Here is a 17,008-nt window from a genome sequence, read left to right as displayed (position 1 = left end):
GTCTACTGGTATATGGATTCCAGGTGGAAAAGCTTGGACATTGCTGGTTTACAGTTTATTAGTAGTTTATGAATCTGAATTTTTATTTATTTTTTGTTGTTGTTGCCTTGTCTCTGATCTTTGAAATGTGAAGAAGAAAAACAAAAAATCGCTTTGTCCTTTAAAGGAGTTCTCTCACTTAAGCAAATAGCATTTACCACGTAGAGAAAGTTAATACAAGGCACTTACTAATGTATTTTTATTCATATTGCCTCCTTTGCTGGCTTGATTCATTTTTTTCCATCACCTTATACACTGCTCGTTTCCAGGAGTTATGGCCACCTCTGCAGAGCATACATGAAGTGGCTGGGATGGGAGCCTATGTGCATACCCATGGTATCGGCCACCAGATAGGCTGGTGCCTTATCCTGCAGTGTGCAATTGTGGATTACAGGGTGGTCGTAACCCCTGGATTCAAGCAGTGTATAATGCATTGAAAAATCAAGCCAGCACAGGAGGCAATATTGACAATACATTAGTAAGTGCCTTGTATTAACTTTGTATACATGATAAATGCCATCTGCTGAAGTGAGACAACCCCTTTAAGGTCAAAACTAGTTTAGGCTACTTTCACACTACCGTTCAGAACGGATCCGTCTGCATTATATTGTAGAAAAAAGTGTGAAAGTAGCTTCAGACGGATCCGTCCAGACTTTACATTGAAAGTCAATGGGGGACGGATCCGTTTGAAAATTTGAGCCATATTGTGTCAACTTCAAACGGATCCGTCCCCATTGACTTACATTGTAAGCGGAGCGGAGGCTGAACGCTGCCAGACTGAGGCATTCTGAGCGGATCCGCGTCCACTGAGAATGCATTAGGGCCGTACGGATGCGTTCGGGGCCGCTTGTGAGCCCCTTCAAACGGAGATCACAAGCGGAGCCCCGAACGCTAGTGTGAAAGTAGCCTAACATTCTTAAGGGGTTCATCTTTGTTAGATGTTTAATTAAATTAGTGTGCTAACCGTATGTAACATGTGCCGTCTGTTACAGCTTATGCCGCTTCCATCCAAAAGCACCCAGCTATGAAGTTTCGACCTTTGTCTCAAGGCAGTCGCCAGTCCAAATTTCGGGCTTACGAAAAAGCAGGTGAGGAAATGCTTTACTAATTATTCCTTGTATCTGCCCCATAAAACTGGTAAATTGGGGCTGTGATTTAAATCTTTCAAAAATGGCTTTCTTCTTGCCACTCTTCCATAAAGGCAAGAGTACACCACAAATAGTTGTCCTGTGGACAGATTCTCCCACCTGGGCTGTGGATAACTGCAGCTCCTCCAAAGTGACCATGGGCCTCTTGGCTGCTTCTCTAATTAGTGCTCTCCTTGCCTGGGCTGTGAGTTTAGGCAGACGGCCATGTCATGGTAGGTTGGCAGTTGTACCATACTCCTACCATTCTCAAATGCATGGATTGAACAGTGCTCTGTGAGATGTTCAGAGCTTGGGATATTTTTTTTTATAACCTAAACCTGCTTGACACTTCTCCACAATTTTATCCCTGACCTGTGATTTCTCCTCTGTTGCTTGGACTTTAGTTGTCATTTTGGTCTTGTATGAAAGCCTGGAATGTCAGCTTTCAAACAAGACCATGTTTCTAGCTGCTGCCATATAGGAGATAGCAGCAGCCCACCCCCCTCGACTTTCTGCCCACGCTCAGCTCAGGCAGAACAGTTAACTACTTTTCCCACTGCGAGGGCTGAACTAAGGCAAAACAGTTAGTTGGTTAAACCAACCTTAACAACCCATACTATAAAACGATTGTAGTATTTATTCTGTACAGGAAAAGAAAACGGTGGCAGGATTGCTATTTTGGTTCATCTTGCCCCCCCTAAAAAGTGGAATCAAATGTGATCAAAAAGTCTTGTGTATCTCAGAATTGCTACAATAAAAACTATTCAGCAAGTTCTTTGCTTGTCTGCCAGAATGCGTACAGATCTCTGCCGGACCCCATTATATGAATATTGCGTCTGCATCTGGCAGCACCGGATCTGGAGAATTCCGGAACGGTCTGATGGAATTCAAACCCAATATGTGAACGTAGCATTACACAGCTCTGTCAACAGAAAAACAAATGCAGCAACACAACTGTGCAAAAGTAGTAACCCATATAAACACATGTATAAGTTTGGTATGGCTGTAATTGCATTGACCTGCAGAATAATGTTAGCTTACCACTTATATTGCATGGTGAATACTGTAAAACAAAACCTAGAAGACAATGGTGTCTTATCCCGCAAAAAATGTAAAAAGTAAAAAAAAAAACAAAAAAAAAAAACTTAACCTGTTGTTAAAGGGAACCTGTCATCACCTTTATGCTGTCCATACTAACGGCAGCATAAAGTAGAGACAGGTGAGTTGATTTCAGCGGTCTGTCATTTATAAGTTAAAAGTAAGTGGTTGTCAAGAACCAACATCACAATCATTGCAGACTGGGCCTGGAAAAGAGTCCCGGCCACCTGAGAAGAGTCCTGGTTATCCATGAATTCCTGCTCTCCTGCCCACCTGCTGATGACTGACCGTCTCCTACCTAGTTTTCTCCCTTTCTCTCTAGGAGAGAACTGCCAATCATCAGCAGATGGGCGAGAGAGCAGGAGATTAGGAATAACCAGGACTCTTCTCAGGTAGATTTGACTCTTTTCGAGGCCTGGGCTGTAATGTTTATGATGCTGGTTCTCAGCAACCACTAACTTTTAGCTCATGAGTGACACAGCGCTGAAATCAGCATTTCTGTCACTATTTTATGCTGCCCTCAGTGAGGTCAGCATAAAGTTTATGACCGGTTCCCTTTAAGGGGTTAAGTAAAATGTCTTGTGTATGGTCATTAATTCCTTCCTGGCCAGACTAATTAGAGCAGAGCGTGTGCTCAGTAAAAGCCGTCTTGGTGTTATTATACACTGCCTGTCCAAAAAAAAAAAAAAAAAAAGTCGACACCTCGATTTAACTAATCAAATAGTTATGAGCCTCCTATTGGATAATTACTGCATGGGCGATTATCTTTCAGCCGGCAATAGGTTATTTAACCCCCAACTGGTGCGATGAGTTGCTTCTCATTTCTTAAGCAACTATGTCGAAAGACACATCTCGTGGTCGTGGAAAAGATGTTAGTCTTTTTGAGAAGGGTCAAATCATTGGCATGCATCAAGCAGAGAAAACATCTAAGAAGATTCCAGAAACTACTAAAATTGGGTTAAGAACTGTTCAACTCATTATTAAAAACTGGAAGGATAGTGGGGACCCTTCGTATTCGAGGAAGAAATGTAGCGGGGAAAAAATCCTGAATGATCGGCGATCACTTAAACGTTTGGTAAAAAAAACAGTAGAACTCAGGGCTATGTTTAATAGTGAAAGTAAGAGCATTTCCTTTGGGATGTGCTGGAGAAGGCTTTGCGCAGCAGTCAGACTCCACCATCATCAATGCAACATCTTGGTAAAAAATGAATGCAACACTGGCTGGAAATAAATCTTGTGACATTGCAGAAGCTTATCGAAACAATGCCACAGCGAATGCGTGCCGTAATCAAAGCTAAAGGCTTTTTTTTTTTTTTTTTGGACAGGCAGTGTAGATGTGCTCGATCCCAGGCAGATTCTGTTACCTGCTTCTCCAGGATGGTGGTGGATCCTACCGCACCGAGCATAAAGCAGAGGAAAAGAATAGAGAAAATTCTGCCATATACAGAACAAAAAAAATACTGTTTTGGAACCTGGTTAAACAGTTGAGTTGCAATATGTCCCAACATGAGGTTATGGCATAGCCTGAAAACCCTTTTGCAAGGGATTGGGATGAGCTATAGCTCCTGACTCCTCCATACACGCTTAGCTGAGATGTATGCGTTTCAATGGGGAAGAGAGGAGAAAAACACTGCCAGGCACCTCTGATGGTCACTGGCATAGGAGTTCATGGTGCCCAATCCTGGTCCCACTGACAATAGACTAATGTGTATGGGGACCTTTTTACAGGGTAGCTACCTATAGGTGATACTAATTTGCATGCTATCTGGCCATTCTTCTATCACAGATTCCTGACCAGATAGATTTGCTGTACAGGACTCCAGGCTAGCCAAATGATGGCCCACAGAGGAAATGACAGCCATATGGACTATCGCTCAGTTGTTGTCCCCCCCCCTTGTGAACTAATAAATTAGGAAATCCGAGAAAAATTATTTTTCCCTCCTCTCAGTATAGGTCATTCATGGTCTTTAAAAAAACTGGATAAAAACCACAACGTTTGGTCCCTTTTACACAGGTCAATTGTCAGGGATGTATGTTCATATGAACCCTTGTTCCTGATAATTGCCCTGTGTAAACGGTGTTGCCAATCATCTAACAAATTAGACACTGGGTTGGTATCCAGATCTTTTATGCGGCACCAGAAATCCATGATTGCCGGCAGCACATTAACCTGTATAAGGGTCCACACATCCGCATCCGTTCCGCAAACGCCGGGAACTCAAACAAGAAGAATCTCAAGAAGGGTGGGATCTGTGTCCCCCAATGCCTACTACGAGAAAAGGATTTTACGGTGAGTACACAAAATCCAATTTTCTTGTGCATGGCATTGGGGGACACCGCACCATGGGGCGTCCAAAAGCAGTCCCCGAGGGAGGGAAGAAAAAAAGCGCCATGCCACCAATCTAAAGCACAGCTGCTTGCAGAATCTTGCGCCCCAGGCTGGCGTCAGCAGAAGCCAGGGAATGAATATGGTAGAACTTAGAGAAAGTGTGAACTGACGCCCAGGTGGCGGCCCGGCAGACCTAAGAAGCCGATGCCTGATGCCGCACCGCCCAGGAAGCCCCAACTGCCCTAGTCGAATGTGCCGGTCAACCTGAAGGGGGAACACAGCCCTTTGCGACATAGGCCTCCTTGACGGCCGACCGAACCCAAGAAATGGTGGCCTTGGAGGCAGGCAAACCCTTACGAGGGCCCGCCGGGACCACAAAAAGAGAGTCCGAACGACGGAAGGGTTCCGTGAGGCGAAGATACAGGTGAAGAGCTCAAACAACATCCAGGCAATGGAGGGATTTCTCCCTAGAGTGAGAAGGATTTGGGCAGAAGGAAGGAAGGACGATTTCCTCATTAATATGAAACGAGGAGACCACCTTCGGGAGAAAGGAGGGAACAGGGCGCAGAACTACCTTGTCCTGATTGAACACCAGGAAAGGCGAACGGCAAGAAAGCGCCGCAAGTTCGGAGACCCAGCGGATGGAGGTGACGGCCACGAGGAAGGCCACCTTAAATGAGACAAACGACAGCAAGATCTCTGCCAAGGGCTCGAAGGGCGATGACTGAAGGACGAGATTCAGGTCCCACGGCTCCACCGGATAGCGAAATGGAGGGGCTCGGCGAGCAACACCCTGGAGAAAAGTCCTAACCTGAGCCCGCGAAGCCACAGGACGCTGGAAGCGGACCGAGAGGGCCGAAATCTGCCCCCTGAGAGAAGCCAGGCGAAGACCCTTCTCTAAACCGGCCTGAAGGAAGGCCAGAATGTTGGGGACGGAGAGGGCGAAAACGCCCGGATTCGCACCAGGCAAAATGGCTGGGGGACGACGTCAGGAAGAACCGTCCCGACGGGAGACCGGAAAATTCGATCTTGTATCCGGAGGAAACCACCTCCAGAACCCAAGCGTCCTCCACACTTGCTTGCCAGATATTCTGAAAGGCGAGCAGGCAACCCCCCCCCCCCCCCCCCCCCACCTTGACCGGAGCCGAGTCATGCGGAAGGTGGCTTAGTGGACTGGGGGCGAGCAGGTTTGGGCTTGGCATGCCAGGAGGGCTTGGCCTTAAAGGAAGGCCTGGTGGACTTCTTGTCTGATCGGGCGGGAGGGCCCCGAAAGGACTGCGCCCGAGAGGACGACCCAGGGAAGCGACGGCAGCGAGGCTGGTTCTGGGGAAGAAGGGAACCCTTACCGCCAGTGGCCTCAGAGATGAGCTCCTCCAAACGCTTCCCACCGAGGAAGGGAAATCAGAGCCTTCTTGGAGGCGGAATCCGCCGCCCAAGAACGAAGCCAGATGGTGCGGCGAATGGCCACAGAGTTAGGGGCCGGCCGATTCCATAGAGGCATCGCAAAGAAACTTGGATGCCTGGTAAATTTGAGAGGCAAGCACTGCCAGTTCCCCCTGGACCGAGTCTGGAGGTAAGGCTCGGACTAGCTGTTTTGCCCAGATAGCGCAGGCCTTGGCCACCCAGGAGGCGGCAAACGCAGGATGGATGGCGGCACCCGCTGCCACGAACACAGACTTGGCCAAGGAGTCGACCCATTTGTCAGCGGGATCCGACAAGGAAGCTGCGTCAGCCAGGGGAAGGGTAGTAGCTTTAGCCAGGCGAGCAATCTGAGGGTCGAGCGTCCAGAGATTGACTGACTGACTGACTGACTGACTGACTGACTCCTCAGAAAAGGGATAAGGGGCATCCGAGGCCTTGGTAAGGTGAAGGCGCCTTAGCCTTCTTAGCCAGGAGGCGCCTTAGCCTCCTTAGCCAGAAGTGCGTCAAGATCCTCGTGATTCGGGAAAACCACAGTGGAACGTCTAGAACGGCGGAAGGACACCGACTCCTGGGAGGAGGAAGAAGGATCGTCCTGCACATGGAGCGCGTCCCGGACGGCTTTAATGAGATCCTGTATGGCCGCAGACATCGCCGAGCACCGCTCTGATTCAGAAGCAGAGGAGTCCCCAGGAGCGGCTGAAGAAGAAATCTCGCCCGTCTCAGACTTATCCGGGGAATGATCCGAGGAAGAGTGGGACCCGGCTGAGGTTGCTTGCGGGATCGCGTGCCAGAGCGAGAACGGACGTCCCCAGCGGGGGAGTCCCTGCTAGAGCCGGCCGCAATCTGGGCAGGTAGACGGTCCAGAGACTGCGCCAGGGATTGGGAGAGGCTGGCAAGGTTCCCTATGGCTTGGGACAGGGTAGCAGCCCATTCCGGAAGGACCGACATGGAGGGGACCGCAGGTGCGGCCTGGGCGGGCCTGGGGTTGAGGCAATGCGCGCACAGGGAGGTAGACTGGCCGCTTGGGAACTTCCTATTACACAGGGAACAGGCATAATGGGTAGAAATCGCAGCAGGGGGAGTGGGGTCCCGACCAGAAGAAGACATGAGGGCTTAGGATGGAGCCTGTAAGGAAAAAAAGGCTGCCTACCAGGATCCTGATCCGTCTGACAAATGCATTGAAATGCCGGATCCGTCTCTCCGGTGTCATCTGGAAAAAACGGTTGCACAGACCACAAAAACTGATCCGTTTTGCTGGAACACTCGGGGCTGGATCTGGCAATAGGAAAAAATGCCGGTTCCAGCATTCCGGCGAGTGTTTCTGAATTTTGAACGAGATAATACCGCAGCATGCTGCGGTATTATCTCCTTCCTGAAAAGGCAAAAAGACTGAACTGAAGACATCCTGAACAGATTGCTCTCCATTCAGAATGCATTAGGATAAAACTGATCAGTTCTTTTCCAGTATTGAGCCCATAGGACGGAACTCAGTGAAAAGAATAACACAAGTACCCTTAAAAAAAAAAAAAAAAAAAAAAATATATATATATATATATATATATATATATATACACACTGCTCAAAAAAATAAAGGGAACACAAAAATAACACATCCTAGATCTGAGTTAATTAAATATTCTTCTGAAATACTTTGTTCTTTACATAGTTAAATGTGCTGACAACAAAATCACACAAAAATAAAAAAATGGAAATCAAATTTTTCAACCCATGGAGGTCTGGATTTGGAGTCACACTCAAAATTAAAGTGGAAAAACACACTACAGGCTGATCCAACTTTGACGTAATGTCCTTAAAACAAGTCAAAATGAGTCTCAGTAGTGTGTGTGGCCTCCACGTGCCTGTATGACCTCCCTACAATGCCTGTGCATGCTCCTGATGAGGTGGCGGACGGTCTCCTGAGGGATCTCCTCCCAGACCTGGACTAAAGCATCTGCCAACTCCTGGACAGTCTGTGGTGCAACGTGACGGTGGATAGAGCGAGACACGATGTCCCAGATGTGCTCAATTGGATTCAGGTCTGGGGAACGGGCGGGCCAGTTCATAGCATCAATGCCTTCGTCTTGCAGGAACTGCTGACACACTCCAGCCACATGAGTTCTAGCATTGTCTTGCATTAGGAGAAACCCAGGGCCAACCGCACCAGCATATGGTCTCACAAGGGGTCTGAGGATCTCATCTCGGTACCTAATGGCAGTCAGGCTACCTCTGGCGAGCACATGGAGGGCTGTGCGGCCCTCCAAAGAAATGCCACCCCACACCATTACTGACCCAATGCCAAACCGGTCATGCTGGAGGATGTTGCAGGCAGCAGAACATTCTCCACGGCGTCTCCAGACTCTGTCACATCTGTCGCATATGCTCAGTGTGAACCTGCTTTCATCTGTGAAGAGCACAGGGCGCCAGTGGCGAATTTGCCAATCTTGGTGTTCTCTGGCAAATGCCAAACGTCCTGCACGGTGTTGGGCTGTAAGCACAACCCCCCACCTGTGGACGTCAGGCCCTCATATCACCCTCATGGAGTCTGTTTCTGACCGTTTGAGTAGACACATGCACATTTGTGGCCTGCTGGAGGTCATTTTGCAGGGCTCTGGCAGTGCTCCTCCTGTTCCTCCTTCCCCAAAGGCGGAGGTAGTGGTCCTGCTGCTGGGTTGTTGCCCTCCTACGGCCTCCTCCACGTCTCCTGATGTACTGGCCTGTCTCCTGGTAGCGCCTCCATGCTCTGGACACTACGCTGACAGACACAGCAAACCTTCTTGCCACAGCTCGCATTGATGTGCCATCCTGGATAAGCTGCACTACCTGAGCCACTTGTGTGGGTTGTAGACTCCGTCTCATGCTACCGCTAGAGTGAAAGCACCGCCAGCATTCAAAAGTGACCAAAACATCAGCCAGGAAGCATAGCAACTGAGAAGTGATCTGTGGTCACCACCTGCAGAACCACTCCTTTATTGGGGGTGTCTTGCTAATTGCCTATAATTTCCACCTGTTGTTGTCTATCCCATTTGCACAACAGCATGTGAAATTGATTGTCACTCAGTGTTGCTTCCTAAGTGGACAGTTTGATTTCACAGAAGTGTGATTGACTTGGAGTTACATTGTGTTGTTTAAGTGTTCCCTTTATTTTTTTGATATATATATATATATATATATATATATATAATTAAAAATAACATGTCCAAAAATTCTTGAAAATTATGTTTAAAATAAAAACGTGACATTCCATTTTCTGATGACACACCCTTTAAAGAGCCAGGACAGGAAGTAGAAGACATGGAGAGCCTTCAAAAAAATATCTCTAGTAAACTATCCATCCATTTTTTTTTTTTTTGTAAAAAAAAAAAGTAGAATAGTTATATATAGGCTGCTAATATATGATTAAAAATGTGGTGGTAGCGTCCCTTTAAAGCAGGGATGCCCCACCTACGGCCCTCCCCCTGTTGCAAAAAAACAACTCCCAGCATGCCTGGACAGCCTACAGCAGTGCATGATGGGACTTGTAGTTTTACAACAGCTGGAGGGCTGCAGTTTGAGCATCCCTGCTTTAAAGAGGACCTTTCACCGATTCTTACCCTATGAACTAAGTATACAGACATGTAGAGCGGCGCCCGGGGATCTCTCTGCACTTACTATTATCCCCGGGCGCCGCTCCGTTCTCCCGCTATGCCCTCCGGTATCTCCGCTCACTAAGTTATAGTAGGCGGAGATACCAGTCCCTAAGTTATGGTAGGCGGAGTCTGCCCTAGCGCTGGCCAATCGCATTGCAGAGCTCACAGCCTGGGAGAAAATAACCTCCCAGGCTGTGAGCTCTGCGCTGCGATTGGCCAGCGCTAGGGCAGACTCCGCCTACCATAACTTAGGGACTGGTATCTCCGCCTACTATAACTTAGTGAGCGGAGATACCGGAGGGCATAGCGGGAGAATGGAGCGGCGCCCGGGGATAATAGTAAGTGCAGTGAGATCCCCGGGCGCCGCTCTACATATCTGTATAGTTAGTTCATAGGGTAAGAATCGGTGAAAGGTCCTCTTTAAATCACTGTTCCTCCCCTGTGTAACCACAGTATCTCTCTCTATTTTGCAGAATCCATGCACCCCCATATGGAGAGACCACGAACCGATGCAACTGTGGCAAGAAGACTTGTGACTCAAGCGCTGGCACTGCCAAAGGAGGTGCCGGACCAATCTTCAGTAGAGTGAGCCCAAACCTTGCAGTCTGTTACTCCTGAGAACCTGCATGTGCTAGCCACATGTGTGCTGCTGACACGTCTAGGTCAACTTGTGGTGGGTGAAGAGGATACGAGTGTATCGTAGCCATACTTGGCAAACTAACTCCATCTGTACAAAGCATTTTATTTTCCATATGGGTGAGGTCTGTCTCACAGCACAGACTTCAGGGTTCTTACTTTTTAAGGTGCTAAGGCCCCTCTGCCTATAGATTTGTTTAGTTTAGACCACCCAGAGTGGCATGCACGCCAAAGAGGGTCTATCCACTAACCTGCCACACATCGTTTCTATAACAGGGACAAAATCTATTTAGTTGGACCAACCAGATGTTTGACCCTAAGGGGCCCGTTCACACGACGGGTTTTACAGTGTAACAGCCGCTGCAAAATTTTGCGGAATATCCACCAGCAGCCAAGTCCTTTCTGCCTCTGATTCATTTCAATGGGAGGCAGTGCTGAAGATCACCATGTCTTTGGCCATAGACATGTCCCTTTTTGGTGCGGCCGTGGCTATAAGCTGCTGCTCCGCGATCCTCAGTGCTGCCTCCCATTTAGATCTATCGGAGGATGAATGGACACTTCTGCGGCAGATTTTCAGAAGAATTTTGGCACAGTTGCCCGCACCAAAAACATGTTGTAAAACCTCCCTCGTGAACTGGCCTTTTGCTGATACCATTATTCCTTAAATTTCTGTGTCAGGAGCAGGGAAGGGGGTGCTAGTCTTCCATTCCAGATGCCTTAAAGCAGCAGTACCTCAAAGTTGACTTGTTTTCTTTGTTGAATGTAATGGCCATATTGTTTGATGGCTAATATCATGTGACAGTAACAATGATGTCAATGGTTGCATTTATGTGGTGGTGTGTTGTTTTTTTTTCTTATTTCGTCCTCTGCCGTATCCGTCTGCAGGAAATTATACACAGATATTCACAACCAGGTTTATTTCCCCTATCAGCGCCCTCCAGACGGGGAGAAAAACGTGGAAGCCCGATTTCTGCTCTTGCAGTTCAGTGACTCATGCATACTTGTGGGTTATGAAGTGATCAAAGCAAATGTAGATAATAAGTTATAATTTATTCCTAGACATACACAAAAAGGATATATATATTTGTACTGAGCGGACATAGTGCCTCTTGGTAGTAGCTAGTAGTGTCTTTCCTGGGCCATATGGGTACAGTATAGATACCGCCGGTCACTGCTACACCATAGCAGGTCTGGCACTGTAGGACGTGTAACCATTATCTGTAAGACAGCAAAGTGTGGATGGACCCATTGGTAGAAGAGTTTATAGCACCATAAGTACCAAGTGGGTGCCCATGAAGTGTGGATGCAATGGTCCCAGTAGAGAAAGATCTGGAATAGGAAGGTCTAATACTGCAGTCCCTGATGATCCGTGTAAAGCTGTCATGGCTGCTGGTCGCTGACTAGTACCATACTGGAGTGCAGAGACTTTGCTGGCCTGGCAGCAAAGAAGTTAGATCCAGCAAATGGTACGTCTGATGCTACAGTACTCGCTCTGTCACCGTCTCAGGTCCTACATTAAGTGGAACGTCTGTGACGTACTGGCCTGGAAATCCTATGACGTATATCTTATATTTATACAGTGACACATGAGGTGGAATGACATTGTTCGCACCGGTCATCATTGTGGGTCTGCTCTGTGGGAAAGTACCAGGGAATGTAAGATTAGCTGGAAGAATTTGCCGCATGCCTCAGGCTGTTGACCTCCCGCCAGGCCTGTCTTGACCTCTGCTGGAACGCATGGGGCTATATTCCTCTTCTCTCCTGGGTGTAGAAGAGATGACACCAACTCCCTGTCATTCCTACAGGGCTGACAGCTGATTGTCTATGAGCCCACTGAACTGTTCAAACCTCTCTTCTGTCTCTGCGCTGTAAGATCCTCCTAAAAACAAAAAGCAAGATAGATCAGTCAAAATGTGACCACCCAAATGTCAAACACACCATCTGTGGGATGATTGGCACAGTATACAAAACCATGACGGCCAGACAGGTACGGTTTAAGGCAGCGCTCACCTGTATGGCAGTTGTACATCCAGATTCGCTGGCCATCGTATCTACAGCGGCACTTCATGATGTTGTTGGTGTAGTCTGATTCGGCCACTTCCTGACCTGGATTAATTATAACCTGCAGGAACAAAAAGGTGGACACTGTCCTCACTGAAAAGCAACGTGCATTGACAGGAGCGCTGACCACTAGATGTGGGATTTCATTTAGGCAGATCATTTGAAGATTATGGTGAACCGTAGGTTAAACCTTCAGTCAAAAATCTCTGTGGCTAGGTACAGGCAAGGAAAGATGTGTACCGACATACTGTATATAGTGGATCATAACTGGGGTTGGGGATATGTAGGTTTAGGGGGGGCTTGCATTCTACATTTAGAGTAAGCTCTTACAACATGTATGAATGAACACTACCATCAATCTTCATCTCACAGCGCTGCTTTTATTTCCATTGTTCTGCTCCATTATAAGAGCAGAACAGTGAAAATAATGGAATCTAATTATGGAAACGAATGTCATCCGACAAACACCGCTAACCATAATAAATCCATTGGGTTTAGTCAGGAAGCCCATGATTTTACCAGACAAAATGGCGCAGATTGTTGCATTAGTTTGTCTAGAATTTTTAATTGAATCTGCGACGGGTGCCTCCAACACATGTGAACCCATGGGCACAACCGTATCTGTTTTGTGTCACTCAAAAAAAGATATGGATGTGGTCCGTGTGCTGTTTGCATTTTTTTTTGCGGACCGGTAGACAACGGGTCCGTATTTTGCGGACAAGCATAGAACATGTTGTGTCATTTGCAGAATGGACATATGGACACAGAAAGCAAATCGACATGCAAACCCATTGAAGTCGATGGGACCACAAAATAATGTGGACGGCACACAGACTGCATCCATAATTTGAGGATCTGCAGTTTTTGGACCGTAAAACGAATACAGTGATGAAGGATGGAAGTAGTGGATTATAGGATCTTTGAAGACTGGTTGGTTGGAGGATCGTGAACTTGCTACATACTTTAAGGCAGGCATGCTCAACCTGAGGCCCTCCAGCTGTTGCAAAACTACAACTCCCATAATTCCCTGACAACCTACAGCTACATCATACAGAAGGGCATTGTGGGAGTTGTAGTTTTACAACAGCTGGAGGGCCGCAGGTTGAGCATCCCTGCTGTAAGGGTATGGCCACACATGGAAAATCCACAGCGCTTACAGTCCCTGCAAAGTGGATGAGATTTTCAGAAACCTCATTCCTACGCTGTGGAGAAAACCCATGGAGTAAATGGACTTGCATTGCAGGGTTTCAATCTGGAGCATGTGACTTTTAAACTTGCAAGCAGCAGAAGACCTGCGGCGATTCCTGCAATAATGCCACCATTTCCGGTGTATATTTTGTACCGAATTTCAGAGTAACCCTCTACAGAAATTCATCAGCAGAGTCGTCCCAAGTGGACGTTACCGTGCTGCGTCTTTGATGCAGAGTCCTTTGATAATGATCATTGGCACCAATGATCCTACAACCTTTTTGAATCTGCAGGCTGAAGAGCTCGCTTTCTATTGCGTGTTCCATTTGGACACTTCTTGTTAGATTGTGACCATGAAAAAAAAACAGTTAAAGTTCCAGGACGTCTTCAAGATGAGTAATACTTTTTCTGAGTACAGTATGACAAACAGCTGTGTCTCTTGATCACTTGCCTGGTTTTTTCCCCCTCGTTGCAGTGAGGTAGCTACATTCCGACTGATAAACACTCGGCTCCTTGTCACATTTTCTGTCCACGTTTTTAAGGATGAAGCGCAGGAAGTATTTATAAGATGTTGCTCAGCTGGCTGCAGAAATCGTGCAACGTGAATTAGGAACATGTGGGTAAGAAGCTAAATTATATGAGGGGGATATGCCAGCCAACTGAAAATGCTTCCAGTTTCCACAGGACCCAGTGCACACTTACAACACTGGAGAGCAGGAGCCTCACTTAATGATCTAAGAAGGCCCAAGAGGTGTGCAGGGTAGAGAACTAGAACATTAGCCCATTGCATAACGCTGCTTTATCAGGGTCACATTGACATTCTTGCTATATAGTGGTTAGGGCTGGGCGATTAATCAGATGAATTCAATTAATTTGCCCTTTTAGTTCCCAGCGATAGTTTTTCAACTTTTGTTTCCCACTGGGAACACTTTATCAGGACATGCTTTTTAGTGGGTTTTCAGTCCCCACTGCCCATACCATTCATCCTGATGCAGGTAGCATGGACTGAAGAGAGCCCACAGAGACTGCGATAACACTGATCCCAGCCTTTTAACACCCTAAATGCTGCAGTCAATAGTGACTGTGCTATCTAGGCAGTTACATAGAGGTATGGGGGCTCCCTGTCACCAATGGCTCCCCGCGAATGCAGTCGTCGGGTGCCAATGCATTGCCATGGCAGCAGACAAAGCCTAATAAACAGGCCATTACTGTTACATGTATATCAGTGCATTATAAAAGTGATGTTTCCTAACCATGTTTTCCATTAAAAGTGGTTTTATTTTGTAAAACTGGTTAAACGAAAACCTGCACACATACGATACTGCTGTGTTCTCCACAACCCTTATAATAAAGCAAAAAAACAAGCCTGTTTGTAGCTACATTGGCCGGAAAATGAATCAGTTTTGGCTCTTGTAATGCGGCAACAGACTATTGTTTTTTTCAGGATATGTGCAATTGTGCAAAAAAACAAAACTTATATATATTTGGTATCGCTGTGTTCGTACTGACTCAGAATAAGGCCTCCTGCACACGGCAAATTGCGGATCTGCAAAACGCGGATACTGGCTGTGTGCTTTCTACATTTTGCGGAACGGTACGTCCTGCCATCTGTTACAAATGCTTATTCTTGTCCCCAACACGTACAAAAATAGAACAATTTTTTTTTTTTTTTTTTGCGGGACGGCCAGGGGCGTAGCTATAGGGGCTGCAGAGGTAGCAGTCGCTACCGGGCCCAGGAGCCTGAGGGGGCCCAAAGACCCCTTGTGCTGCATAAGAAGATACTGGTATTCTAGAAATGCTGGTCAAGTTACTCCTCTGGCTGGAGGGAAGGGGTTAGTTCAATAATTTGGCATGGTAGGGTAGTTTCAATTTTTACCTCAGGCAGTACAAAGGCTATGTGCTTCCCTGCCCCGACCACAAAGCACTGAGGGAAGGGGGGGCCCAAGCTGAACTCTTGCACCAGGGCCCGTGAGCCTTTAGCTACGCCCCTGGGGACGGCCGAGCAGACGTATGGATGTGGACAGCACAGTGTGCATCTTTTGCGACCCCATTGAAATGAATGGATCCGCATACGATCAGATGCGGACCAAAACTACAGTAGGCCTAATAATAACACTCTAGTTATGCCACACAGTAAACATACTAAAGTGCGAAAAACAATTGCGGAACTACTTTTTTTTTTTTACCACCCGACCCTAGTAAAAAAGTAAATTTGTCATATGTACCCCAAAATGGGGTCAAATGCAATTTTGATAAATTGAGCAGCCCAAGAAAAACCGGCTGGAACTTGACTGTTTTAACAATTATATATTTATAGAAATATTAAAGGAGATTATCAGTTCCTGAAATTCAAGAATAGGAATTAAAGGGCAACTCACTTGGAAGAAGTAGTCTCCAGGAGCCACGTCTGTGATATCTATCCACTGACAGTCAATATCGTGTCTGTAGATGTCCCAACAGCCAACGCTGATGCCTTGTTCTCCAAAATTGGCACATACAAACTGCTTCTGTGTATCTGAAGAGACAGGTGAGGGAACAGATGAGCTTGTGGGACACGAGAGCGGAGCTGTGATATCTGGGCAGCAATCACATAGTACACTAAGGGTTTGCTCCCTCCAGACGAAAAAGGATTACAGAAGTAGGAAGAAGTTTCCTTTCAGGAAGATTTTACTTCTCTGTTTTTAGAAAAAAAAAGTCCACATGAATAACACCACATTATGTAGATGATGTATTTCTTACCTGATTCACATTCTGAGTCCTCCAAGCAGAAGCTGGCCTTGTGTCCCTCTGCAATCTTGGTTCCATTTAAGCTCAGTAAGTCGTAATGTGTGAAAACTTCCATGCTGTGGTAGTGGCTGAAAGGAGAAAATGACCGCTCTACATAATGTATCATGAATGAAGACTAATTGGAACTTGTGCTGTAAGAAGGATGTATTCAGGTTGCAACCCGATTTAGATTGGGAGATTCATAAGTATTAGGGCGCATTCACATGACCGCGCCGTCCAAGAATAGGACCTGCTCTATATTTTTTGCCGAACAGACGTGGACTCATTCATACAGTCGTGTGAATGAGCTCTAAATGGGAATATGCCTCAGGCCTTAATTCACACTTGCGTATTCTAGTTAGTATTTTGCATCAGTATTTGTAAGCCAAAACCAATAGTTGGTCCAAAATGCAGTACAGACACCAATATTTTCATTATATTTTCCTTAGTAAGTTCCACTATTGGTTTTGACTTCCAAATCCTGACTGCGAAAGGCGACCAGATGAAACGAGGATGAAAGCATATATGAAAAGCAAAATGCTGACTTTAATTTACCAGTTTACTCCCCCACCTCCTTCGATAAAACGTTAGACATCTAAGAACTTCATCTGTAACAAACGCACCAGAACTTCATAAAAACCTGACCTAACACATTACATATGGAAGAACTGAAAAAGAAAGGCACCATTTCACTCCTCATTAAATCCACTTTAAGG

The 17,008-nt window shown here is 46.6% G+C and overlaps 2 protein-coding genes across 2 annotated transcripts in view; one reads left to right on the top strand and one right to left on the bottom strand.

Moving 5' to 3' along the window:
* R3HCC1 (R3H domain and coiled-coil containing 1) overlaps positions 1-11,100 on the top strand; it is a 47,278-nt gene extending 36,178 nt beyond the window's left edge. The window contains exons 8-9 of the mRNA XM_040415825.1: positions 1,032-1,127; positions 10,115-11,100. Coding sequence (XP_040271759.1) covers positions 1,032-1,127; positions 10,115-10,230 — 212 coding nt within the window. The 3' untranslated portion in view covers positions 10,231-11,100. The remainder of the gene's footprint in view (positions 1-1,031; positions 1,128-10,114) is intronic.
* Positions 11,101-11,308: 208 nt separating this feature from the next.
* LOXL2 (lysyl oxidase like 2) overlaps positions 11,309-17,008 on the bottom strand; it is a 75,855-nt gene continuing 70,155 nt past the window's right edge. The window contains exons 11-14 of the mRNA XM_040414545.1: positions 16,266-16,381; positions 15,905-16,041; positions 12,288-12,399; positions 11,309-12,156 (exon numbers count right to left, since the gene is read on the bottom strand). Of these exons, the coding sequence (XP_040270479.1) occupies positions 12,077-12,156; positions 12,288-12,399; positions 15,905-16,041; positions 16,266-16,381 (445 nt within the window). The 3' untranslated portion in view covers positions 11,309-12,076. The remainder of the gene's footprint in view (positions 12,157-12,287; positions 12,400-15,904; positions 16,042-16,265; positions 16,382-17,008) is intronic.

The sequence above is a fragment of the Bufo bufo genome, chromosome 1, assembly GCF_905171765.1.
Source record: "Bufo bufo chromosome 1, aBufBuf1.1, whole genome shotgun sequence".
Lineage (NCBI taxonomy): Eukaryota > Metazoa > Chordata > Amphibia > Anura > Bufonidae > Bufo > Bufo bufo.
Note: the sequence above shows the minus strand (reverse complement) of the source record. Positions and strands in the feature narration are given on the sequence as shown.